At 59.6% G+C, this 26,140-nt stretch overlaps 4 protein-coding genes across 4 annotated transcripts; 2 read left to right on the forward strand and 2 right to left on the reverse strand.

Moving 5' to 3' along the window:
• Positions 1-1,203: 1,203 nt before the first annotated feature.
• On the reverse strand, positions 1,204-8,935 carry IL11 (interleukin 11). The gene is made up of 6 exons (XM_047100918.1): positions 8,854-8,935; positions 4,387-4,515; positions 2,681-2,853; positions 2,427-2,513; positions 2,135-2,296; positions 1,204-1,374 (listed from the first exon to the last, which is right to left on the reverse strand). Exons 1-6 carry the CDS (start codon positions 8,933-8,935, stop codon positions 1,204-1,206), a joined length of 804 nt encoding a protein of 267 aa, XP_046956874.1.
• A 247-nt stretch (positions 8,936-9,182) lies between these two features.
• Positions 9,183-12,335, forward strand: TMEM190 (transmembrane protein 190). Its single transcript, XM_047100927.1, has 5 exons — positions 9,183-9,240; positions 9,333-9,368; positions 11,713-11,838; positions 11,923-12,007; positions 12,095-12,335. The coding sequence occupies exons 1-5, from the start codon at positions 9,183-9,185 to the stop codon at positions 12,333-12,335; spliced, it is 546 nt and encodes a 181-aa protein (XP_046956883.1).
• An 862-nt stretch (positions 12,336-13,197) lies between these two features.
• On the reverse strand, positions 13,198-16,410 carry TMEM238 (transmembrane protein 238). Its single transcript, XM_047101015.1, has 2 exons — positions 15,870-16,410; positions 13,198-13,300 (listed from the first exon to the last, which is right to left on the reverse strand). The coding sequence occupies exon 1, from the start codon at positions 16,408-16,410 to the stop codon at positions 15,877-15,879; it is 534 nt and encodes a 177-aa protein (XP_046956971.1). The 3' UTR covers positions 13,198-13,300; positions 15,870-15,876.
• Positions 16,411-18,663: 2,253 nt separating this feature from the next.
• RPL28 (ribosomal protein L28) lies at positions 18,664-21,296 on the forward strand. The gene is made up of 5 exons (XM_047101005.1): positions 18,664-18,771; positions 19,131-19,219; positions 19,315-19,438; positions 20,952-21,070; positions 21,162-21,296. The coding sequence occupies exons 1-5, from the start codon at positions 18,696-18,698 to the stop codon at positions 21,249-21,251; spliced, it is 498 nt and encodes a 165-aa protein (XP_046956961.1). The 5' UTR covers positions 18,664-18,695; the 3' UTR covers positions 21,252-21,296.
• Positions 21,297-26,140: the final 4,844 nt, after the last annotated feature.

Genomic DNA, 26,140 nt, shown 5'->3' on the forward strand with positions numbered 1-26,140 from the left:
TTTTTTTTTTAATGGGTCATGCAAAACACACGGTCACTGTAGAAACTCTGAGTAATTCGGACAAGCACAAATAATGAAAGCACCCATAATCCCACCCTGCCTTCCACCCTGAGGGGACCATGGTCAACATTTTGGTGTATTTTCTTCTAGGAGGTTTTTTTTTTTTTTAATTATTATTTTAAAGTAAGCTCTATGCCCAACGCGGCACTTGAACTCACAGCCCAGAGATCAAGAGTCACATGCTCTACTGACTGAGCCAGCCAGGTGCCCTGTGTTCTAGGACTTCTTAAAAAATCTATATATCCATCCACCCATCCATCCATCCAGAGAAGCAAAGTGGGAATCGTGCAGTGGTTAGTAGCCTGCTTTCTCTATGTCTTAAAGCCGCCTCTGTATCATCCCCCCTTTATGGCTAATAGTATTCCATCACACAGATGGGTGTCATTTATTAAACCATCCCTCTCTGTTGAACATCTAGGTTGCTTCCAATTTGCTGTTGCGAACTGCCATAATGAATGACCTCGAACTCGCAGCCTTGTCATGTACAAGCACTGTAGGGCACTGGATGACCTTCTGGAACCTTCTATTAAATATTTATTGAGAGTCTATGAAGTGCTGTGCACCAGATGAGGCTCAGACCCTGCCCTGGAGGACCAACCATCTCCCCTCTGCTGTCCTGCCCACTAAGGGTCCCTGCCTCCCTCTACTCCAGGGACCCCAGCCCCCAGCCCTCAGAGAAATCACCTCTAAGTGGATGTGTATGACAAATTTAATTCCCCCTTCTGTATCGTACAAAAGTTTCTTGCATTTTGTACAAAAACCCAGGCCTCTTTTCCCTTCCCTCCCCACCCCAACACAAAAAGTAATTGTTTAATAAATAATATATGCTCCTGCCTAGGCCCAGAGGCGTGGGGAACAGGGAAACACTGTGGCCAGACGTCTTAGAGATTCAAGAATCCAGGACTCCAGTTCCCTCACCCTTTGGTCCCCAAGCCCACCCACCTCCCACCCACGCCCTTAAATAAATAAGTATAAATAAGGCACAGATGCCCCCCCCCTTCTGCCCAGGTCTCCTGGAGGGACCGTCTCTAATTAGGGGGAGAAGAAGAGGGGGGTATCTCCTGACCTCCATGCCCCTAGTCCCCAAATAAATAAATAAATAAGATGTGGCATCGAAGGACGTTGGCGGTTCTGTGTAGCTGGTCACAACCGAGTCTTCAGCAGCAGCAAGCCCCGCACGGCCCAGTCAAGGGTCAGGTGCAACCCCCCAAGAATGGCGTGGGCTGCCCTGATGCCCCCCCAGGCGGAGGCTGGGGGGGCCAGTGGGGGAGCTGGTGGGTCTGGGGGTGCTTGGGGTAAGGCCAGGCGGGACATCTGTCGGGAGAAGACAGAAGGTTAGCAATGGGTGGGGGTGCAGTGGGGGTCCCGGGAAGGGGCGTTTGGAACCTGGGAGTCCAGGCGGCATGTTTCCAGAGGGTCTTTAACCTGCAGGGTAGGGTTTCTGGGTGGGGAGTTCTCAACATGTTGGGTTCAGAAAGTGGAGGCCGGGGCCAAAAGGTGGAGGTCTCAAAGCTGGAGAGGGCCAAGCTCAGGGGATTGAGGGGTGAAGTCTATAGAGTCAGGGCTGGGATCCTGATGCTAGGTGAGCGCTGGGGGCTGTAGGCTCAAGTCTGGGGTCAGGTCCAAGATCTTGGGGCTGGTGTCTTACATGTGGGGTCTCTAGGATCCAAGCTCAGGGACTCGTGGGTGAGGGCTGGGGTCTCAGAACCGGGAGCTGGAATTTGAGGTCCAGGGTCTTTGTGGTCAGGCCCAGGAACGGGCAACTAAAGTTTTCTGATCTCGGGTTCTTGGGTCTCAGGTTTTGGCGGTCAGGGTTTGGGGGTCTTAAGGGCTCACAACCAGCATCTGAGGTCTCAGAGACTCAGAGCTCAGGATCTGGGCTCGTCTCACCCGAGATCTCAGGATCTAGGCTCTTGAGGTCTGGGGTTTGCAGAGGCAGGGCCTCCAGGCCGGCTTTGGGTCAGGGTCCGGGGCCTCGAGGGGGCTGGGGGTCTCCGAGCAGGCCTGGAGTCTGGGGTCCCGGGGTCTCAGGTTTCAAGTCTAGGTACGGGGCCTGGGAGCTGCGAGGTCGTACCAGGAGCTGCAGCCGGCGCAGCAGTCTGTCCAGCCGGGCCTGCAGGGCGCCCAGCTCCGGCTCCAGGGTCCGCAAGGAAGGGCCGCCCGCCCGCCGCAGCCACTGCACGTGCCGCAGGTAGGAGAACAGGTCTGCCCGCAGCCGCGTCAGCACACCTGGGAGCTAGGAGGCAGGGCATGGGGGGCATCACGGAACACCTGCCGCACGCCTGCTCTGGCCCCCAGCCCCCCTTGCACCCTGGCCACCGCCCAGCTCTCGCCTCTGCCCCCTCTTCCCCTTCCCCTCCCCTCACCTGTAGGGCTCCCAGCGCCCCTGCACTCATGGCCAAGGTGGGAAGAGAGTCCAGGTTGTGGTCTCCGTCGGCTGGAAATTTGTCTCTCTGTGGGGAAAAAGAAGCCTTGAGGGGGGGCCTGCCCAGCTCCAAGGGTCCCCCCATCCTGCAGACAGGCCCCAGGCTCCCCCCTCTCCCGCTGTTTCCGTGCGAGCCCAGAAGCCCTCCACACTCCGGGTCCCTGTCCCAGCCCAGCCCCCGGCAGGCTCTCCCACCAGCTGCGCAGCAAGCTGTCGAGTGTCGGCCAGGAGAGAGCGGGTCAGGAGGACGGCGCTGTCCAGCTCGGCCCGAGGGTCTGGGGAGGCCCGTGGGGGGCCCGGCGGTGGCCCCGGGGCAGCAGCTCTATCCGGCCACAGGCTCAGAGCGACCAGGACCAGGCAGCAAACACCTGGGGGCGGGAGAAGGCAGAGAGAGCTCAGACCGGACTGGTGGGTCCGGGGGAGGAGGGACTGGGGGTCCCGAGTCCCGGGGTGGCGCGCCCAGGGCAGGTCGCAGGCCCGGGGCGGGCTGCCCTCTCCCTCTCCCGCTCTGGCTGCCCCGCCCGTCGGAGCAGACGCGGCCCGGGGCGGGTAGACGGGCCGGGCGTCTCCCGTCCGCCCCCGGACGCCGGAATCTGGGCCCCGGGGCGGGGCATGAGGGGGGAGGCACAGGCCAGAACCTGCCCCCTCCCCGGGCCTCGGGAGCCCGAGCCGGACTGAGAGCGGGGCAAGGAGACCGGGACAGGAACCCGGAGGCCCAGACCCCTGCCCAGGGGGACCGCGGAAGGCCGGGCCGTGGTGCCGGGGATGCCCCCGGGGCACACCTGGGCGGAGGGACGCAGAGACGCGGGCGCAGCGGGGACGCGGGAGGCGGACAGGGACCCGGCGGCGGCGCGCTCCCCGGGGGCTCCGGCCCGCTGGTTCCCCGGCAGCCCATCCCCCAGCCGCCCCGCCCACCCCCGCGCCCGCCAGCCAATCAGCGCCCCCCGGGCCGCCCCGCTCCCGCATCACACCCCCAGCCCGCCCCCCGCGCCCTCCCCGGCCGCTGTCTGTCCGTCGGTCCGCATCTGTCTGGCTCTCCCGTTCCCGTCTGCACCACTGTCTCTCTTTCTCTCCTCCCCCTGCCTGGGGGGTCGGCGTTCGGGACTTGCGCTCACCTCCTCGGGCTCCCTGCCTCAGTTTCCCTCCCGGAGCCTTTCTGTCGGCATGCCCGGGTGTCTGCCGACTCCCAGGGCGTCCCGCGCTCTTGGGGGTCACCTCCCGGCATTTGTCTGTCCCTGTCTGTATGTCTTCATGTCTCTCGCGCTGCCCTGTCTCCGCGTCTCAAGTCCGTCCTCCTGTCTCTGCCCGTCTCTGCTCCCGGCCTCTTGCTGCTTTCTCTGAATCTCCTTTCCTGTCCTCCGTCTCTGCCTCCCCACGGCTCCCTCGCTCTCCTCTCTCTCTCTGTCCGATTCCGCTGTGTCTGTCTGCTCCCCACCCTCCTCGCCGCGGTCCCTCCCTCCTCCCTTCCTGTCCCCCCCCCCCACCCTATGAACTTGAACCAACTTACTGTTCATGTCCCCACAGGGCAGGGATTCCCCAGGGCAGGGGGCAGGGAGCTGGGGGCCTTTAACCCTTCCCTGTCCGCTGCCGGGGGGGAGCCCTGGGGGTCAGCTGGGCCTCGGCCTGGGGAGGGGAGGCATGTGCGTGTGAGCAGCGAGGGCCGTGGCAGTGAGGGAGTGTGGACGCCTGGGGGGTTATATAGGGGGCCAGGGCGGGCGGGCGGGGGGCAGGCGGCAGGGGAGGGCGGCCTGACACATCCTGACTCACCCTCCCTGCCTGCCTTTTCCATTCAGACGGAGCCGGCTGCCTCGCAGGGCTCACGCTGCCTTGCTCAGAGGAGGGCACGGAAGGAAAAGTTGGAAAAGTTGAAAAGAGAAAGGGGGGGGTGGTCGGAGAGGGGCTGGTGAGGTCATTGGCGTCCCCTCCCTCCACCTCCTCGGCCGGCCGCCGCAGGGGCAGACACACACGGCGCACAGGGCTGGGGCCCGGCTGCGGGCAGCGGGCGGGGGTCCACAGGACCAGGACTGGCACTGAGGGACACGGAGAGCTGGGGATGGGGCCACAAGACGCAGGATGGGGAGGCAGAGCGACCCCGTGGGACGAGGAACGGAGAAAGAGAAGGGGACGGAGCTTGGAGACCCAAGCGAGGAGACAGAGACACTTGGAGAGATGGGGACATTGGGGCAGAGATAGATCCTCTGAAAGGCAGAGATAGAGAGACGGAGACACTAAGGAGATACACTGCAGTCGCAGAGAGACCCCAGGAGGAAGAGGGACAAAGTTGCAGTCATAGAGGGGAGGCAGGTTGCAGAAGAGATACAGAGAAAACAGAGGAGCAGGTGACAGAGCTGAAAGGCCCCAAGAGACAGACAGGCAGGGGGACAGACGCGCTCAGAGAGACAGAGGCGCTGAACATTGAGGACAGAGAGGGGCAGAGCCTTTCCCCAGGAGACAGGTAGGGATGTGAAGGTGGGGAGAGAAGCAGAGATGGAAAAGAGGTGCGGTACCCCTCTGTGCCTCAGTTTCCTCACCTGTGAAATGGGGGTGACCGAGTACCCATCCTACCCCCCAAACACCGGGGTAAGAATGACTTCACCCACGCAAAGCACGCAGTCAGCTCTCAGGAAATATGAACCATTGTTATTCTCTTTCTTGATTTTTATTAACACATGCGGGGAGACCCAGAGAAAGAAGGGTGGAGATGTTGCGTGAGCAGAGGAGGCAGGGAGGGTTACAGAACTGCAGAGAGAGTGGCTCAGCCAGGGAGAGGAGCTGGGGACAGGGCACGGGGGACATCTGCAGAGAGATCGCGGTGCAGAGAGGCATTGGCGCCAGAGGGGGAGACGCACACAGACGGGGGAACAGCAGCGTGGACATGGTACCCGGAGGAGGGCCGGGCACTTGGGCAGAGCCCGTGAGGGAACAGGTCCAGAGCTCCATTCCCAGGAGCATTCCCCGCCCCCCATCACCACCCAGGACAGAAGCGACAGTGAAAGACAAAGTGACGAGACTTTCCAAAGGTCCCCCAGCAGACTCCCTCTAGGCCCTGTGCTGAGCTGGCGGGGGTGGGGGGGTGCGGGGGGCTCTGGGGATGAATGCAGGCTAGAGTTCTCCCCCTCCCATCCCCCACCATGGGAGAGGGGGGGGGACGACGGCTCTCCTCCCCAGGGAGGTGAGGTCACAGCCCCCCCATGGTGGGACATGACCTCATTGCTCAGGTAAGAGCTCTCTCTCCCTTGGTCTGTCATGGCCACCCCTTCCAGGGCCCCCCAGGGGCCCTTCCCAGCCCCCGTTCCCGCAGGGACCCAGGCCTCTGACCACTGGGTCTCCGCCCCTCAGGGGGCCTGTTTCCGGCTGAGTCAGCGTGGGGGGCCCGAGGCTGCGTCAGTGAGGGGAGAACTGACGTAGCCCCCCCCCCAGACCGGCGGGGCCAGCCAAGGTGACTCAGGCCACCAGCCTGGGGGATGGACTGGCCTGAGGGGATAGGGACTGGGCCTGGGGCCAGTCTGGGAGCAACAAAAGGGATCTCGAAACGGCAGCCCCTTCCACCTACAGGGAACCAGACCCCCTTCTTCAACCCAGGGGTCTGGACCCCCAGCCCCTCCTCCCTCAGACCCAGGAGTCCTTCCCCCAGCCCCTCCTCCCTCAGACCCAGGAGTCCAGGCCCCCAGCCCCTCCTCCTTCAGATCCAGGAGTCTAGACCTCCATCTCCTCCTCCCTCAGACCCAGGAGTCCTAGCCCCCAGCCCCTCCTCCCTCAGACCCCATGCCCAGTGTCCAGGCCCCAAACCCTGGCTTCCAGGTAGAGAAAAAGGTGTTGCCTTTTGTAATTTGGAGAATACGCTACGGAAAAGGTCAGGAGTCTGGGGCCAGGTCAGTGGTGCGTGGCTGGGGCCAGTCCCCCCGCCCCACCCCCAGTGTCGCCTTGGCCATCACCCAGGACTCTGGGGTCATGTTTGCCCATCTTTCATCCTTCCCGGCTGCAGGAGGCTGAGGGAGATGTGGTGGGCGCAGGACAGGAGGGCGAGGGCAGGGGGAACTCTCCAGACTCCTGGGTCTTCCCCAGGGTGAGGGGTGCTCCAGCTGCTTCCACTACAAGGACAGTAAGAAGGAAGGGGTGGGGTGCAGACACTGAGAGGCAGGCCTTGGGGAGGTGACAAGACGACAGGACAAGCAGGAACAGAGACTGTAGCACAAACCCCCAGAGTGACAAACAATGATGTAAAACAACGGGATCTAGGGACACAGGAAGAAACAAACTAGGAGATCAGGGGAGACCCAGTGTGTGAGGCTCTGGTGGGGGGGGTCACAATCTCGGGGGAAGGTACCACTGGGATACTAGCAGGGAGCCGGGGGTCCTTGCGTGTGCCGACCCCCTGGGCGAGGTGGGGCTGGCTGGTGTGAGGTCAGCAGGTCCGAGGCTGTGTGTGTCCGTCTGTCTGTCCCTGGGGGGTCCTGTCTGGCCTCTGGGGGGTGACGGGGCAGGCGGGCCGCAGAAGCAGCCCAAACCTGTCATTAGCGGTGAGGGCCGTGACGGCGGGGGCCCCCCCAGTCCCAAGCCGCGGTCCAGGGCCCTGGCAGCCCCGCCCCCCACCCCCTCCTTGATCCCTGAGGAATCCCGGGAATTGCGAAGTGGGTCCAGATGATGTTGACACAGGAAATGGTCATCAGCTGCTGGCCTCAGCTCCACAACCCCTATGACCCCCCACCCCCGGCCCCCTGCTGAGCCCCCTCTAACCTGTGTCATCTCTGACGGAGGCAGCCCAGGGCCACTCAGCTCCCACCAGGATGTTTACAGGAGATGCGCAGGGCAGGGGGTCAGCCTCACAGGGCTTCCAGAGAAATGGGATCTGGGCTTCTGGACAGTTGCCCTCAGAGGAGTCCTGGCCTCCTCCTCCCCCGTCAGACCCAGGAGTCCAGACTCCCAGCCCCCTCCTCTCTCAGACCCAGGAGTCCAGACCCCCAGACCCTCCTCCCTCAGACCCAGGAGTCCTGCCCCCAGCCCCTCCTCCCTCAGACCCAGGAGTCCAGACCCCCAGCCCCTCCTCCCTCAGACCCAGGAGTCCAGACCCCCAGCCCCCTCCTCCCTCAGACCCAGGAGTCCAGACTCCCAGCCCCCTCCTCTCTCAGACCCAGGAGTCCAGACCCCCAGACCCTCCTCCCTCAGACCCAGGAGTCCTGCCCCCAGCCCCTCCTCCCTCAGACCCAGGAGTCCAGACCCCCAGCCCCTTCTCCCTCAGACCCAGGAGTCCAGACTCCCAGCCCCCTCCTCCCTCAGACCCAGGAGTCCAGACTCCCAGCCCCCTCCTCTCTCAGACCCAGGAGTCCAGACCCCCAGACCCTCCTCCCTCAGACCCAGGAGTCCTGCCCCCAGCCCCTCCTCCCTCAGACCCAGGAGTCCAGACCCCCAGCCCCCTCCTCCCTCAGACCCAGGAGTCCAGACTCCCAGCCCCCTCCTCCCTCAGACCCAGGAGTCCAGACCCCCAGCCCCTCCTCCCTCAGACCCTGGAGTCCTGGCCCCCATACCCTTCCTCCCTCAGACCCAGGAGTCCTGACCCCCCACAGCCCCCTCCTCCCTCAGATCCAGGAATCCTGACCCCCCACAGCCCCCTCCGCCCTCAGATCCAGGAATCAGGCCCCCAGCCCCTCCTCCATCAGACCCAGGCCCCCAGCCCTTCCTCCCTCAGACCCAGGAGTCCTGGCCCCCAGCCCCTCCTCCCTCAGACCCAGGAGTCCAGACCCCAGCCCCTCCTCCCTCAGACCCAGGAGTCCAGACCCCAGCCCCTCCTCCCTCAGACCCAGGAGTCCAGACCCCCAGCCCCTCCTCTCTCAGACTCAGAAATCCAGGCCCCAAAGCTATACTGTCCCAGGAGGCCCCTCCTCACTGCCCTGCAAAGCTGACTGGAAGTTCACCTGAGAGAACTAAGAATCGCAGTCCCAACCCAGCTCCCCAGTTGGGCTCCTCCTCCTTACGGAGGGGAACCAAATGGGAAGCTTGACGACCTCCACATGGACTCCTTTCCCCATTTGTAGGTGGATTGAGGCCTAGGGAGAAGCCACCCTCAGGGCCCTCACATCCCTAAGGCCCCCTACACATGCCCCATACTTTCTCCATGGGGAGGCCCGGAGTGCCTTTGGGACAAGGGGACTCCTGAGCAAGTGCTCTGCCCCCCCCACCCCCATTTTCCCCTTGTCCTCCTAGGCCATCTCGTTGTTGGGGGGGCCTCCCTAACAATGGGGCTCAGGGAGCCTCAGGCCCCTGCCCCTGGTTGCTAGGGGGAAGACCCCAGGCCATGAGCTGCCCGGCAGCTATCCTATCGGGTTACTAAGTGGAGGGATTCCCTGGCAGGAAGGCCCCCCAGGCCCTACCCGTGGAGTCCCCTGGTTCACAGGGAGCAGACGTCTTACACCGCCACAGCCTCCTCTTTCTGCCACGGAGGCTCATTTTCATGCCCAGGCCCCCACCCCCACCCCACGGCCCTCCCACCTGGTTGCTAAGGAAGCAGCTTCTTAACAAGCAGGCGCGGCCAGGCCAGTGTGACCCCCTCTCCCTTCTTCCCCATGTCACGGGGGCTCCCTGGCAACAGAACTTAGAACCTTGAAAGCTGGGTGGGCAGTGGGCGGGGCCCAGCTGGTTGCTGGGGTGATGGCCTTCAAGGTCTGTCCCCACAGAGGCCCCAGGGGTCTAGGGAGGCGACATGGTGGGCTCTGGGATCCCAGCTTTGAGCCTCTTCCTGCTGATGCAGGGCTCAGTAGGTGAGGGGGCCAAAGACAGGGTCAGAGTGCTGAGCAGGGAGCCTCCTCAGCCTTCATACCGCAGCCCCAACACCAACCATTTTCCTTCACAGATGGGAATGGAATCCAGGGATTCTTCTACCCATGGAGTGAGCAGTGGATGAAACCCGGGTCCTCCAAGGCCAGGGAGGCAGACTAGACTCCTGGGTCCAAAGGGAGTAGGGACTGGGGGACTGATCCCCAGTCTGAGGGAGGAGGGGCTGGGGGCAGGACTCCAGGGTCTGAGGGAGGAGGGGCTGGGGGCAGGACTCCTGGGTCTGAGGGAGGAGGGGCTGGGGGCAGGACTCCTGGGTCTGAGGGAGGAGGGACTGGGGGAAGGACTCTTGGTTCTGAGGGAGGAGGGGCTGGGGGCAGGACTCCTGGGTCCGAGGGAGGAGGGCTGGGGGCAGGACTCCTGGGTCCGAGGGAGGAGGGCTGGGGGCAGGACTCCTGGGTCCGAGGGAGGAGGGGCTGGGGGCAGGACTCCTGGGTCCGAGGGAGGAGGGACTGGGGGAAGGACTCTTGGTTCTGAGGGAGGAGGGCTAGGGGTCTGGACTCCAGGGTCTGAGGGAGGAGGGGCTGGGGGCAGGACTCCTAGGTCTGAGGGAGCAGGGGCTGGGGGCCAGGACTCCTGGGTCTGAGGGAGGAGGGGGCTAGGGTCTGGACTCCAGGGTCTGAGGGAGGAGGGAGGGGGTCTGGACTCCAGGGTCTGAGGGAAGAGGGCTGGGGTCTGGACTCCAGGGTCTGAGGGAGGAGGGGGTGGGGTCTGGACTCCTGGGTCTGAGGGAGGAGGGCCTGGGGGGGGTGGTCAGGACTCCTGGGTCTGAGGGAGGAGGGGCTGAGGGTCTGGACTCCTGGGTCTGAGGGAGGAGGGGCTGGGAGTCTAGTCTCTGAGGGAGGAGGGGGCTGGGGTCTGGACTCCAGGATCTGAGGGAAGAGGGCTGGGGTCTGGACTCCAGGGTCTGAGGGAGGAGGGGCTGGGGGGCAGGACTCCTGGGTCTGAGGGAGGAGGGGGCTGGGGGCCTGGGCTCCTGGGTCTGAGGGAGGAGGGGCTGGGGGCAGGGCTTCTGGGTCTGAGGGAGGAGGGGCTGGGAGCAGGACTCCTGGGTCTGAGGGAGGAGGGGCTGGGGGTCAGGACTCCCTCATCTGAGGGAGGAGGGGCTGGGGGTCTGCACTCCTGGGTCTGAGGGAGGAGGGGCTGGGGGCAGGGCTCCTGGGTCCGAGGGAGGAGGGGCTGGGGGCAGGACTCCTGGGTCTGAGGGAGGAGGGGCTGAGGGTCTGGACTCCTGGGTCTGAGGGAGGAGGGGGGTGGGGGTCTGGACTCCTGGGTCTGAGGGAGGAGGGCCTGGGGGGGGTGGTCAGGACTCCTGGGTCTGAGGGAGGAGGGGCTGAGGGTCTGGACTCCTGGGTCTGAGGGAGGAGGGGCTGGGGGTCTGGACTCCTGGGTCTGAGGGAGGAGGGCTGGGGTCAGGACTCCAGGGTCTGAGGGAGGAGGGCTGGGGGTCTGGACTCCTGGGTCTGAGGGAGGAGGGGTTGGGGGCAGGACTCCTAGGTCTGAGGGAGGAGGGGCTGGGGTCTGGACTCCAGGGTCTGAGGGAGGAGGGGGTGGGGGTCTGGACTCCAGAGTCTGAGGGAGGAGGGCTGGGGTCTGGACTCCAGGGTCTGAGGGAGGAGGGGCTGGGTGTCTGGACTCCTGGGTCTGAGGGAGGAGGGGCTGGGGGTCTGGACTCCTGGGTCTGAGGGAGGAGGGGTTGGGGGCAGGACTCCTAGGTCTGAGGGAGGAGGGGCTGGGGTCTGGACTCCAGGGTCTGAGGGAGGAGGGCCCGGGGGGGGGGGTGGTCAGGACTCCTGGGTCTGAGGGAGGAGGGGTTGGGGGCAGGACTCCTAGGTCTGAGGGAGGAGGGGCTGGGGTCTGGACTCCAGGGTCTGAGGGAGGAGGGCCCGGGGGGGGGGTGGTCTGGACTCCTGGGTCTGAGGGAGGAGGGGTTGGGGGCAGGACTCCTAGGTCTGAGGGAGGAGGGGCTGGGGTCTGGACTCCAGGGTCTGAGGGAGGAGGGGGTGGGGGTCTGGACTCCAGAGTCTGAGGGAGGAGGGCTGGGGTCTGGACTCCAGGGTCTGAGGGAGGAGGGGCTGGGGGTCTGGACTCCTGGGTCTGAGGGAGGAGGGCTGGGGGTCTGGACTCCTGGGTCTGAGGGAGGAGGGGTTGGGGGCAGGACTCCTAGGTCTGAGGGAGGAGGGGCTGGGGTCTGGACTCCAGGGTCTGAGGGAGGAGGGCCCGGGGGGGGGGGGGGTCAGGACTCCTGGGTCTGAGGGAGGCGGCGCTGGGGGCAGGACTCCTGTGTCCCGCAGAGTAAGCACCGGGCAGACGCTCCCAGAGCCTGCCTTTGGGACTGCGGTGTTCTGAGGCTCTGGGCGGACTCTGTGGCACAGCTGACACGTGTGGTTGGTCCCAAGGCTGTGAGGGAGATGTGTGGGACCGGGAGAGCTGCGGGGGCCAGGCGGCCATCGAAAACCCCAATCTCTGTCTGCGTCTCCGATGCTGCTACCGGGACGGGGTCTGCTACCACCAGCGCCCAGACGGTGAGTGCCTGGCAGCAGGGTCCCCGGGGCCGTGGCGGAGCCCCCCCCCCCCGCCCCGGTTTCAAAGCCGCCTCCTCTGTGCAGAGATGATGCGGAGGAAGCACATGTGGGCGCTGGGCTGGACGTGTGGGGGCCTCCTCTTCCTGATCTGCAGCATCTGCTTGTTCTGGCAAGTGGGGCTGGGACTCGGGGTGGGACCCACGTCCCCCGAGGGGCAGGCGGAAGGTTGAGGCTGAGGGTCCGTCCTCCCCGCCAGGTGGGCCAAGCGCCGCGATATGCTGAACCTTCCAGGCTTCTTAAAGGGCAACTGTGACCTGTCGAAGACCGAGTCTCTGTTGTCCAAGGACCGGGGGAATCTGAGCGACAAGAAGGGGTCCGCGGGCAGCATGCGGGCCTCCCTTCCCCTGGAGGGGAACCTGGACACATCAGGGGCCACCGAAGGGGAAGGGACGACAGAAGGGGGTGAAGAGACGGAAGGGGGAGAGGATGATGATTAGGGGCACTCCTGGCGGGACCCCTCAATACAGATCTAGCATATGGACCCGTGGTACCTTTTCTAAGTATCATGGGAGCAGGAGATGGTCGAGCTCTGGGGCAGGGAGTGAGCGTGTGTGTGTGTGTGTGTGTGTGTGCGCTCGAGTGTGTGTGTGATCGTGTGTGTGCGTGATCGTGGGAGGTCTGGGCTGAGGAGGGGGGGGCAGTGGGTAAGCAGGGGGTGGCCTGGGCTGAGGCTGCAGGGCTGAGGGGTGCCCGAACTGGGCTGGGGTGGCATCCTGCCGCCATGAAAATGTGGTCCTCAGCTCTCCTGCGGGAGCATCACGGACTGTCGGCCTCTGCCTGCCGCCTACCCTCGGGATCCCGTCCCCAAGCATGTGCCTGGCTTCCCATCAATGCCCGAGCATGGGAGGGGCCCCTGCTGGACCCGGGCTGTCTCCAGTGGACAACTTTACTCTCAGACTCTCCACAGGCCAGACAGACATTTTCGAGGAAGTGCAGACAGTTGAAGACTCATCCTGACCAGCCCTCCCCCCAATCTCAGGTGTCACCAACTACCCTCCATACATGCTTCCTCCCAATAAATATTTTGCAAGTCTAATTTGTCCCTCTGCGTGCTTCTCGGAGGACCTCCCAAACCACCAGAGGGGCCTGGGCTGAGGGAGGTGTGGACTGAGGGAGGGGGCGTCCGTGCTCAAGATCCTGGCCCCACTCTCCCATCGCCCTCTGTGGGGGGTCGGTGTGAAGCCGGCTACAAGGTCCCCAAGGGCATGGGCAGCTCCTCTGGGGGTGTGGCCCGGCCCCAGGGCTGTCTCTCTCCCAGACAGACACACAGTGCTAGGAGGCAGAGCCATTTATGGGGGGGGGGGGCAATGGGGGAGGACAGATAGGCATCCTGGTGGCCAAATGATTTTGGGCACAGCTGCACATCCTGGTCCAGTGCCAACAGGTGGGGCCATGGGTCCGTCTGCAGGAGGAAGGGAAGGGTTAGTGGCTATTCGGGACCCCTCTCAGTATCCATGCATCTGCTGGGCCCCCCACCCAGCGGCCTGAGGGTGCAGGGGAAGGGAGCCCCTTCTCGCTGCTTTAGCCCCAGGGAGCTCACACACCTTCTCCTTTGTTCCTTCATCTCCCTCCAGGCCCCCCTTGCAGGCAGCACCTGTGGGCCTTTAACTCACCGGAGCCCAGTGGTGCCAGGTAGAGAATGAGTGACAGGAAAGTGAGAGAGGAGAGACAGAGACCGAGACAAAGAGGCACAGGAGACAGGGACAGAGACAGGGACACAGGGACAGAGAAAAAGAGAGATTGACAGAGAAAGAAAACAACAAGAGGGGATAAATAACAAAGAATGGTGGTGGCTCTGTCTGTCCACTCAACGGATTTTGGCTCCAGAGGGAGAAGGGAGTGACCCAGGGCCAGAATCTTCAGGTCCCTGTGTTACAGTTCAAGTTCTCTGTCCTTCATGCCCTGGAAACACTTCACCCTGCCCACTAAGGAGTCCTGTGTTTGAACAGGCCTGTCTTCCTTCTAACAGGGGCCTTCGCTCCAGTCAGCTTGGCCCATGTTTCTGGCAGGCAGGTGGCTCCAGCTGGAGATCCATCCAGATGTATTAGACTTTGGGGCTAGGTAAAGGATTTTCAGGGGTAATTTTAACCACTGGTGAGTATTTCTGCATTATATGCCGAATTTTGTGTTAGCTGATGCTTCAGCTATGCAAACATCTTCTATTTTTTTCTTTCTTCCTTCCTTCCTTTCCTTCCTTCCTTCCTTCCTTCCTTCCTTCTTTCTTTCTTTCTTTCTTTCTTTCTTTCTTTCTTTCTTTCTTTCTTTCTTTCTTTCTTTCTTTCTTTCTTTCTTTCTTGATCAAGAGTCAGACGCTTAAACAACTGAGCCACCCAGGCGCCTCGCATACATCTTTTCTTAAACCGGTCTCCTCATCTGAACTACAGAACACAGCAGATGATTGGAGTGACTATTTTCTGAATTCTCACAAAGAAGGGTATATAACTAGTATCATTCTGAATACATAGGAGAAAAGTTAATTCCTCACATACAAAGAAGGTCTTAGGACATCAGGATTTCACTCTTTTATGGAAACCCATTTGAGAAAGTGATTCAGTCACTCATCCATTCATTGTTCTACCTAGCCGTCCACTCATCGATCCAACCATCCATTCTCTCATCTATCTACCTACCTATCTGCCCAAACTATCCATCCAACCACCCATTCACCTATCTACCAGTTCATCAATCTAACCATATCCATCCATCCACCCTTTCATCTATGCACACATCCACCCAACAACCCATCCATCCACCCATCCACCCATCCATCCATCCATCCATCCATCCAACAACCCATCCAACCATCCACCTACCCACTCATCAACCTCTGATTTCCCGAGTTTACTTTTTGCTAGGCCATGCTAAGAATGAAGACACTAGAGACCCAAGCCTTACCGTCAAGATGTTGCCTGTCCAGTGGGAGAGATAGTACCAGCACACAGATACAACAAGACAGATATAAGAGATAACAGGGGTAACTCAGACAATATGAAGACCCAAAGAACGGCAGCAAGACTGAGTTGGGCCATAATGAACACATGGGAAGTTTTCTGTGTGGAGTACAGACAGCAAGGGCACTCCTGCTATAAGGGAAAGCATGAACAGAGGTCAATTGACATGAGGGAGCCTGGTGTCCGTGCACGGAGGGGTGCCATCATAACTGCAAAGAAGGCAGGGGATGCGGGGCTGAAACTTGGGCCCACATGCAGTGAGTGGCTAGGATTTTCTCAGAGGGCAACAGGGAGCCATAGCAGGTGTTTGAGCAAAGCTGGAGAGTGTGTGTTTAGGAAAGGAGATAAAAGGTAGAGGAGAGAGAAAAGGGAAGGAAAGAGCAGTAGAGGCTTCCCTGCATCTCACACTCCTCCTGGTGTTCTTACTCTTTCCCTCTTTTTCAGAAGAATCCCAGCTGTGTGCCCTCGGGCAAGAGGCGGCACCTTTCTGGGCCTCAATGTCCCCTGCTGGGATGGGGATGATACTAGTAGTGATGGCAGAGACCCAGTTACACAGAGAGGATTAAATGGGACCTGGTGCTGCTGGGGGCTGGGGTGCAGAGCAGGGTCTCCAAGTGTGGGGGTGAGGTAACAGATATCCCTGGACCTCATCTGGGGGGCAGGGTCTCCTTGTGTCTTCCAAGTCCACTGTCATGCCTTGCTGTCTGAGCCTCCACCCTCTAGGCCTTGCTACTCTCCTTTCTAACCTTGACCCCTGTGTTTCCTCCCCATTGTCTCCCTCCATCTCCATCCCCCCATCTTTCCCATTCTTTCCACTTCTATCCCCACCATCTCTCTCCAGCACTTCCCCCCCCCGCCCTGTCTCTCCAGCTCTCCCCCCCCCCCCCGCCCTCTCTCCAGCTCTCCCCCGTCTCTCCACCTCCCCCTCCCCGCCTCCCCCGTCACTCTTGCTGTCTCCCCCCTGTCCCTCCAGCTCTCTCCAACTCTCCCTGCCGCCCCACTCGCCGCCCCGCCCCTCACCTCGGGCTCACTCGGTGCCGGCGCCCGCCGCCCCGGGCCCGGCCTCGAGCGTGGCGAGCTGCAGGCGCACGCGGCGGGAGCTGGCGGCGGGCGGCGGGGGCGCGCGGGCGGCACGGCGCGCTCCCCGGGAGCCGGGCGCGGCGCGCGGGCCGGAGGAGGAGGCCGGGGCGGACCAACGGCGGGAGAGCTTGCGCGCGAGGCGGGCGAGCGCCGAGGGCCGCAGGCCGTAGTCGCGCTCGAGCTCCTGGCGCGAGATCTCGATGTTGCCGGTGTACCAGAGGATCCAGCCGAGCAGGCTCAGGAAGACGAGCAGCGCTCCCGAGTAGATGAGCAGGTCGCCGAAGTCGCGGCCGCGCACCTGCAGCTGCGCGAACACGCCGGTCAGCAGCGCCGCCATGCCCGCCACGTCCAGCGCCACGGCCAGCAGCAGCGCCATCCGGCAGCGGCCCAGGCCGGACGCAGGCCCTGGCGCGGCGGCCGGCGGGGACGGTACACCCGGCGGGGGCCCCTGCGGGGCGCCCACCGCTGGCGCCGCGGCCATGGCCTTGCTCCGCCAAGCTGGCTCCCCCGGAGAGCGTTCCGGGGTGCGGCCGGGCCCGGGGCGGGGTCAGGGGACGGCGCCAGGTGTGCCCGGCGCCCTCCTGGTCACCTGAGCTGGCTGGGTGCAGACCGGCCCGGCTTGGGGGAACCCTGGCCGCGGTTTCTGAGCACGTCCCGGCCCTCAGAGGCCTGTGCTGGGGGACAGCCTGGCTCACAGATAAAGGTGGGAGGGGCCTTATTCACCCCCAAGGAGCATGAAGGATCAGGGTTGTCTAAAGAGGCAGCGTGGGGTGCTATGGGAGCCCCGACGTTGTTTCTGCTCAGTGCCTGTCCCCAGGGCCCCCTGCGCACCAGCGCCCCACGGCTGGGCCAGGCGTGGAGGTGGTGGGGGGAGAGGAGGCGTCAAATACAAGAATCAGACAAGGCCCCTGGACCCCAACGAGTTCCGGGAGGCAAAGAATCAGCAGTCAGGGTGCCCTAATGGAAGAAACATGGGCCCTACGGAGCTTTCTCTCACTCATTGCCTGTCTCCTGGGGCCTCTCGTGCGCCTGGGAATGAACCTAGAGGCACGAAGGTGGATGGTTCTCGCAGCCCTGTGGACACCAACCGTCAGATCCTGGGCGCTCTGGTGCAGCGCTGGTGGTTATAGCGGTGAGCACAGCTGCCTTCCAGACTCTGGGCGCTCTGATGGGGGCAGCAGGCCGATCCCCGGGTTCCCGTCTGCTCAGGAGGTTTTCCCTAGTGCCTCTGGACTGCCAGGACTCATTCAGGGTGAAGCCCAAAAGCATAGAGAGGGACCAGAGGAGGCTCCTGCCCTCAAGGAATTCCCAGAAATGATCACACATCAGGGTGCCATTAATAATGGGGTCGACCTAAGCCATTGCCATTCCTTTTAGTGAGCTGGGGTCCCCTGAGATCCTCACCACCACCAGCAAGCGCCAAGCCCCGTGCTGGTGAGGCTGAAGCCACAGATCTACATCAGGCAAAAAATAAACCTCCACAAAGTTTAACGGGTGTGACAGTGGGCACACTGGAGAGGGGAGAACGGGAGCGGGAGGAAGCAAGGCACGGAGAAGAGGCTGGGCCAACAGGTATGGACCCCCTAAAGGAACCAAGAGCTTTCCCACGCAAATCTCTTTTCCTCCAAGGAACTCGACCTTTAGAGGGAATCTATGCCCTCATGGGGTGGCAGTCTGCGAGGACATTCCGTCTAGCTTATCTCTAGACTCTAAACTCTAGATTCTAAACTCTAGACTAAACTCTAGACTCTAAACGGTTTAAGAGTTTATTTATTTTTTATTTTTTTTAACGTTTATTTATTTTTGAAACAGAGAGAGACAGAGAGCATGAACGGGGCAGGGGCAGAGAGAGAGGGAGACACAGAACCGGAAGCAGGCTCCAGGCTCTGAGCTGTCAGCACAGAGCCCGACGCGGGGCTCGAACTCACAGACCGTGAGATCGTGACCTGAGCTGAAGTCGGACGCTTAACCGACTGAGCCACCCAGGCGCCCCAAGAGTTTATTTTTTTTATGTCTACTTATTGTTGAGACAGAGAAAGAGCATGAACGAGGGAGGGTCAGAGAGATGGAGACACAGAATCTGAAGCAGGCTCCAGGCTCTGAGCTGTCAGCACAGAGTCCGACGTGGGGCTCCAACTCACGGAGTGTGAGATCATGACCTGAGCCGAAGTCGGACGCTCAACCGACTGACCCACCCAGGCGCCCCTAAGAGTTTATTTTAAAAGGACCTGAGGCCGGCAAACTGAGAGGTCTGTCGGGATTAGCTACAGAATTCCGAATGTGGCCGAATGGAAATCGAGTGTTTCCGAACAGACCCGAAAGGGCAAGCGCCAATAAGAGAAGGCCACCCCGGGGGAAGAGCGTTTCCTGAGATTTCCGAAAACGGCCGAGCGGGCCTCCGTGCCTTCGTCGGGAATAGCCGAGAGGTTACGAAGAGCGGAAGGATCCGAAGACGCTGGAGCTGGCCTTAGGTAATTCACGCAAACCGCTGAGAAAACCGCTGAGGAAAGGGACTTGGGGCCTCTCGAACTGGACCCACTCGGAAATCCAGCCGTGGAATTCCGAAAACACACGAAGGGCCCCCGGAACGGTGGCGCTCCGCCTCCGAGAACACGCCCTCGGGTCCCTGCCCGAAGAGTTCCGAAGGTCTTCGAGCGGCAGGAGACCAGCTGGCGGAAGAGGCCGAACATTTCCGAGCCGCCTCGGAGGCGGACGGAAGGAGGCGGGGACAGGCGGGGGCGGTGCGAGCTCACGGAGGAAGCGGAAATGCGTGTTGGTATTAAAGGCGTCGCCCCGCCCCCTGCTTGCCTCTTTCCGTCTCCGGCTGCCGTAGAGAGCGGAGGTGAGGTTTGGGCTCTCCGTCGGCCCGCGTGGTCGCAGCACTTTTCCGCGGCCCTGGGTCTCTGCCTTTGCGTGGCCTCAGTCGCTGCGCCCCTTGTGTCCTTGGCTGTCCTCCCCCCCCGACTCCAGCGCTGGGAATCGCTGTGAATTCTCGAGTTCTCACCCCTGCATCCCCCGCAGTTAGTCTCGGCCTCCCGAGTTCGGGCCGCCGCCTCCGGTCATCCAGCCCCGTCTGGCAAAGTGCTAGGTGGCTGTGTGCCCCTGGGGACCCCTATTCGCCCTGGTTCCCAGTCACACCCTGCCCCTGAGGCGCCGGTCCGGGACTCCCTTTGACCCCTGTCCCTGCCCCTTTTCCCGCAGCTGCCGCCATGTCCGCCCACCTGCAATGGATGGTCGTGCGGAACTGCTCCAGCTTCCTGATTAAGAGGAACAAGCAGACGTACAGCACCGTGAGTGGGGCAGGGACGCCGGGGTCTGAGGGGGGCACTCTCGCGGTCGCGGGGCCCCTTCCCTCCTCGCGACCCCGATGCGTTCTCCTTCCCAGGAGCCCAATAACCTGAAGGCTCGCAACTCCTTCCGCTACAACGGGCTGATTCACCGCAAGACTGTGGGCGTGGAGCCGGCGGCAGACGGCAAAGGGGTGGTGGTGGTGATGAAGCGGAGATCCGGTGAGCATTCGCCCTGGCTTGGCTCCGGGCTGCAGGCCCCTCTCGGGCCACAGCTGTAATGCTGTGGAATCGAGGATTCCCCAGATCGGGAGGGAAGCGGTGTGAGCATCTGTTAAGCGTAGCAGGATCTCATCCACACCAGGTGGTTCTAAGGGCTAAGTTGCAGGATTGCACGGTCGTGTGATGTTTTCAGGTTAAGTCCTTGAAGCATGTCGGGGAGGTAGATGTCCCCATTGCACAGGTGGGAAAACAGGCCAGCAGGTAAGAAGTGACAGGCTAGTTCTGCATGGGAAGCAGCAGTAGCGTGACCCCCATAAACTGCTCTGGGGCCTGGACAGGTGTCTTTAGCAGGTCACGGGGACAAAGCTTCAGAGGCTGGTAAAGGTTGAGTCGGTATCCCAGCTCCACCATCTTTGTTTGTTCTTGGGGAGGTGGGGAGGGGGGTTAGTTTAAGCGATCGGAATGAGGATTTCCCTGGGCTCTGAGTACGGCTGCTTTCTCTTTGGGTTTGCAGTCCAGCATGCTGTTCAGTGACAGCAGTGGCCACGGCCTGTTGGCTCTTGATGGGACTCCCTCCCACGCTAGAGGGGGATTACTGTCCCTTCTGAGGAGCACAGCACCCGAGCAAGAGAGAGCTTGGAACGAGCTTGTAGGGTTCCGGTACTCCCGAAAATCCTGTTCTGGTGCTCTGGGCTCTGAAAACTGTACTTTCTTCTCACATTGTTGGGTGGCCTCCCCTGGGCTGTCAAACTGGACTGACATGAGGAGGTAATGTTTCTGCTCTGAGGTCAGCAACTTGGTCAAGGCCAGTGTTTAAAATCACTGGTGTGGTGCAGCGTCCTTGGTTTCTTGGGTGACCCCTTTTATTACGATCTTTTTTTGGAGCCCGGAGTCTACCCAGGACCCCACTGTTCTACTTGAGATCCTAAACCGAGGCCTGCAGCTTTGTGGCACAAGAAAGGGGGTGCTTTCCTTTTGATCGTGGGTAGCGGGAGTCCTGGCTCTGCCTGTGCAGGCATGCGGGAGGGCAGGTGCTTGGCCCAGGGCTCTTCCTCACCTTGGCCTTACCTGGCCCCTTCGTGGCTTGCCAGCAACTCAGCCAAGCCTCACGGCTTGTCTCACACCCTTGTTCCAGACAGGGTAGCCTGGGCCCTGGGGGTAGGGCAGGAAGAGACCAGAGCTGTGGTGTCCAGAGCACTGGCTGCCTGGCCAGCATGGGGGTTGTGCCCGCAGGGCACGGGCAGATAGCCTGTGTTCACCTAACTGCTGTGTGCCTGTGACCCTGGATGAGAGTTCTCCTTCCAGTGCTTCTGCATTCCTTTGTCAAGTGAGTTGATAACTGTTAGGGACACGGGAGAAGACCCGTCAGGGTGCTCAGCTGGGCCTGGCCTGTGGCAGTACATGGGTGGATGGCGTTGGCACCCGTGTGTCCGGTGTGAGACCGCACCACCATTGCCTGGGAGGTCCACTAAAGATCCAGACGACTGTCAGGCTGACCCCTGCCACCCTCTAGGCCAGCGAAAACCTGCCACCTCCTACGTGCGGACCACCATCAACAAGAACGCCCGGGCCACCCTCAGCAGCATCCGGCACATGATCCGCAAGAACAAGTACCGTCCAGACCTGCGCATGGTGAGTGGGGCTGCCAGAACTGAGGCGGGGCCTCTGCCGACCCCTCCCTGGGGGAGGGCTGGTGGGCTGAGCCCGTTCCTTGTCGCTCTAGGCCGCCATTCGCAGAGCCAGCGCCATCCTGCGCAGCCAGAAGCCGGTGATGGTAAAGAGGAGGCGCGCCCGCCCCACCAAGAGCTCCTGAGCACCTGTTTCCCCCTCCCAAGCAATAAAGATGTCAGCCACCTCGCCTGGGGCTCCGCACCTGCGTGTGTGTGCCTGCTTGTGCAGGGTGTTCTTCGCCATAACATACAGGTCACAGCGTCTGGGGACCGGAGGGCCCAGGGAGGGGGCTGGTGGGGCCCAGGCCCAGGTCTTGCTGGCGATGTCCAGGCCAGCGTTCCTGCCCCTCAGGCTGGGGGTTGGTACAGGGTCTTCCTTTTTCTTTTTTTTTAATGTGTATTTGTGAGACAGCAAGCAGGGGAGGGGCAGAGAGAGGTGAGAGCATCCCAAGCAGCCCGACCGGGGGCTCGAACTCCGGAACTGTGGGATCATGACCTGAGCCGCCTCGGTGCCCCTGGTACAAATTCTTACTCTGAACATCACAGGTGACTGTCCAGTGCAGCAGATTAGAAAGTGGACGCTAAACACGTAAAGTTGACTACAGTCCTCACAGTCTCAGACTCTGTTGACACGGGACACAGCTTCAAGAAAGATTGGTGGAGCCTCAATCTCATGGATGGGGATTGGGGCCAAGGGTCGGCCCACTGTCATGTCCTGTTCATGTCCTGGTTCGTGCCTCATGCATGTGTGGCCTGTGAACACGAGAGCACGTACGCTCTAGGGCTTTGTGCTCTCAGACTGGACAGTGGACCCTTCCTGGAGGGTGTCCAGATGGTTCCTGACGGAAGCGGGTCCTGGGGCAGCTCCCAGCCCTCCTGGGGATTAAGCACCAGGCCCACGGGAGTGAAGGGTACCAGGAGGGATGGGCAGAGCCCTGGCCATGGGGGCCAGGAGTGTGTCCATCTCTGCCTCGCCCGTCTGAAGCCAGAGATGCTGGTCTTGGGCTCAGTGGTGGCTCCTGAATGCTCAGCCCCCATAGTGGGCAGGAGCCACCAGCTACGGGTGACCTTAGGCGTCCTGTTCCGGCTGGGAACCACACACAACCCCTTCACTGGGCCACCCCTTCTCTCCCATCCTGAGGAGCTAGAGTAGTTTCTGGTGGCTTCCACCCCTTGCCTCCTGGTGTTTAGCAGCTGGTGATGGCTGCTAGGCATGGGACCTGGTTGCCTGGGTCCCACCAACACGTCAACCACTAGCTGTGTGGCTCTGGGCAAGTACCTGTACCTCTCTGTGCCTCCTGTCAGAACTGAGTGGGCTGGTGAGAAGAGGGCCTGCACAAGACAAGTGCTCAGTAGCAGTGGGTTTTTGGTCTTCCAGAAGCGAGTACAGCAAGAAGCGGGATGTGTTTGTGTGCAAATCTGTGTGTGTATATGCAGACACATGGGGAGTGGCTGTTTCTCCCAACAGCCGCAGTCACTCGACAAAGCAGGTGTCCTAGGCTCAGGTTGGGAAGGGGTCACATTGTCATTGCCCTGACCTGTTTCCTGCATACACAGCCTGTGCCAGCTAGTATGCCACAGGTCAAGGATCCCACACAGGAGACCCCTGGTCTCTACTCTTCTGGAGACCATGTCCTGGAACACCCCTGCTCCCTGTCTCCACTCCAGAGCCCTGCGGCGAAAGGCATCCTGCAGAGGCCCCCCTGTCTGCATCAGGGCAGGACCCCTGCCTCGAGGGGTGCCTTTGTGGGTGGGTCACCTGGTGGCTCAATGCCTCAGTTTCCCCATCTCAGAAGCATTTCAAGTGCCTGATTTCTTCAGGGGTCCACAAAGCAGAGATTGTGGTTTTGTTTGCTGCTGCGTCTCCAGCACTAGCTCAAAACGTCTGCAGAATTGAGTTGAGGGTAGGACACACCCTTGGCTGCTGTCAAAGGGTCACTCAACACGGGGGCTCGGCCGAGAGGCTGGCCTTAATCATACTATATTTCCATTAGCACTGGCATATCAAGATACGTTGAGATATGTGTGTGTACATGTATGCATATATACGTATATATCCATCCATTACATACGTACACACAGATAATTGCATTGCACTCCCTGGTCCTGCAACCTTGGGCAAATTACTAAACTTCCCTATGACGTTGTTCTCTCATCTGTGATGTCTACATCAACAGATCCTACTTCCTAAGGCTGTTGAGAAGATACAGTGTGCAAAAAGCTTAGGAAGAGACCTGCCATGTCATGCCCACAAATCATAATTGCATGAATGAACGTTGATTATTATAAATTATTTTGACCAGATGGACTCAGACCATCGGAGACGTCTTCCCATGTTTATAACTCTGCTCGCACGGGAAACCATGTGTGTTTTCCAGGGCACTTGTAAGCACACGTGCCGAATCGATACACCCCAATACCCTGTGGTTCCCAAGTTCGTGCGAGCGGCCGTGTGTGTTTGTGAATGTCATGACATCTGCAGCATTTCTGATCCGGGCTGTCCAGCAAATTTGTTGATTTTCCTTTGTTTCTCTTGTAGTCACTTGGCTGGAATAAAACCATCTATTCTTTTAAAGCTATTACGAAAATAACACGTGCACGTGGTTTGGAGATGTGCAAATGGAAGAAGAGTATCCAGGGGCAAAGGGGCCCCAGCATCCCAGCCCCTGGCTCCACAACCTGTTTGTTGTGTGTTGTTCTTGGAAGTTATTGGAAACTCTTCACAAATACCCACGTGCATGCCCCGTGCACGTGTGGGGTTTGAGCAGCCTACTGAGTCAGCCCTTACTGTATGTTCACCCCTGGCTCTGGGCTTTCAGCAACACCAGCAACTTTGTTTTAGCGTCTACATTTTCTCTTTTTTAAGGTTTGTTGATTTTGAGATAGCGAGTGCACACACATGCCCGTGCATGGGGGAGGGGCAGAGAGGAGAGAGAGAATCCCAAGCAGGCTCAGCACTGTCAGCTCCGAGACCAATGCGGGGCTCGATCTCACAGACTATGAGATTGTGACCTGAGCTGAAGTCGGACGCTTAACTGACTGACCCACCCTGGTGTCCCTAGCATCTACATTTTGTATAGTATTTATGGGAGAGAGGCAGCAATAGGGGACACTTTTCATAATTTTTCCATAAGTCCAGAACTATTCTAAAAAGTAAAGTCTGTTAAAACAAAACAAAAAACAAGATAGTCTGTAACTCCCAGACTGGGAAAAATCCAAATGTTGGGTCAAAATCAAAGTGCTAGTGAGGGCATGGGGGAATGGGCACCCTTATATTGCTAACAGAACGCAAACTGGGACAAACCCCACGGGGCACAATTTGGCAATATCTGTACAAATTACAAACGTAATCGTAACACTTTGGCCCAGTAACGTCATGTATAAGATTTGCTGTAAGGACATACTCCCTGTGTGCCACAAGGCCCACCTCCAAAGATTATTCGTTCCAGCGTCGTTGGTCGTTGGTCAATCAATACAGGATGTGGTAAGTCATGGCGCATGTATATGATGGGACGCTAGGCAGCTAAGAGCAGGGTAGTGCTGATTTGGACAGACTTCCAAGACTTCTAGTTACGTTGAAAGAGCAAGGAGCGGCATGCGGTGTGCAGGACGCTGTGTGCTGTGGGAGAATAAAAGGATTAACAGGATTGTATATTTGACTCTGCCTGCGTTTGTGTAGAATCTCTCTAGAAAAATATACAAGCAGCTGGTAACACTGGTTGTCCCCGATGAAGGGGGCCGTTGGGGAGATAGGAATTAGAGGGATCTGTTTCTTTGTAGAAACTTTTATCTAAAAAAAAAAAAAAAAAAAAAATCAGGTCTTTGTTTTTTGAAAGAATAACAATCACAAGGTATCCCAAGCTCTGCTTCCTTGAGGCAATTAATATTTGCAGGTTCTTTTTTTTAATTTTTTTTTTTTTTACATTTATTTATTTTTGAGAGACAGAGACAGAGCACAAGGTGAGGGAGGGAGGGGCAGAGAGAGGGAGCCACAGAATCAGAAGCAGGCTCCAGGCTCCGTCCAAACTGTCAGCATAGAGCCTGATGCGGGGCTCGAACCCACGAGAACTGCAAGATCATGACCTGAGCTGAAGTTGGGTGCCCAAACGACTGAGGCGCCCCAATATTTGCAGGTTCTAAAGTAACCTTCCAGAGCTTTGAATGCATAGGCAAACAAATAACACATATCCTATTTTAAACAAAATAAAAAAAAATAGTTTGCACTGTTCAAATGTTGCTTCCCTCCCCCCCCCCCCAACTTAATCTAGTTTGGAGATTGGTCCATATCCACACATAAAGAGTTTTTTTGTTTTAAAAATCCTCAGGGACACCTGGGTGGGCTCAGTCGGTTGAGCATCCGACTTCGACTCAGGTCATGATCTCACGGTTCGTGGGTTCGAGCCCCGTGTCGGGCTCTGTGCTGACAGCTCAGAGCCTGGAGCCTGCTTCAGATTCTGTGTCTCTATCTCTCTCTGCCCCTCCTCTGCTTGCAGTCTCTCTCTCTCTCTCTAAAATATTAAAAAAAATTTTTAATCCTGAAATAGTGTATTTCAGGATTCAATACACACACACACACACACACACACACACACACACACACACATATAGAAAAGAATTATAAAGCAAGCATCCACATAATCAACACCCAAGTAAAGAAACAGGACTACCTGCTCCCCAGAAGTCCACCTGGGTTTCTTGCCAGTTTAAGGTAACCAGAATGCCCAACTTTATGTAGACAACCTTTTACAGTTTTACAACCTACGTATGTATGTTCAGCAGTACAACTTATTTTTGCCTGCTTTGGAATTGTGCACGAAGGCATTCGAATTGTGGGAATCTTTTATGACTTGCTGGTCTCGCTGATCATGACGTTTGTGATTTTTCCCTGCTGCTGGGAGCAGTGGTCGTTCATTTTTTGTCCTATGGTATTGTTTCTTGAACCTACAACCGCGTTTACAATGCGTGTAATGAGGACAGATGTTGTTTAAAGCCTGCTGTGTCTAAGAATGCCGAGTAACAAGGTACGCGTGCT

This window comes from Lynx rufus, unplaced genomic scaffold (assembly GCF_022079265.1).
Source record: "Lynx rufus isolate CCGP_SWC_20201006 ecotype Redwood Valley unplaced genomic scaffold, mLynRuf1.p SCAF_54, whole genome shotgun sequence".
NCBI classification, from domain to species: domain Eukaryota; kingdom Metazoa; phylum Chordata; class Mammalia; order Carnivora; family Felidae; genus Lynx; species Lynx rufus.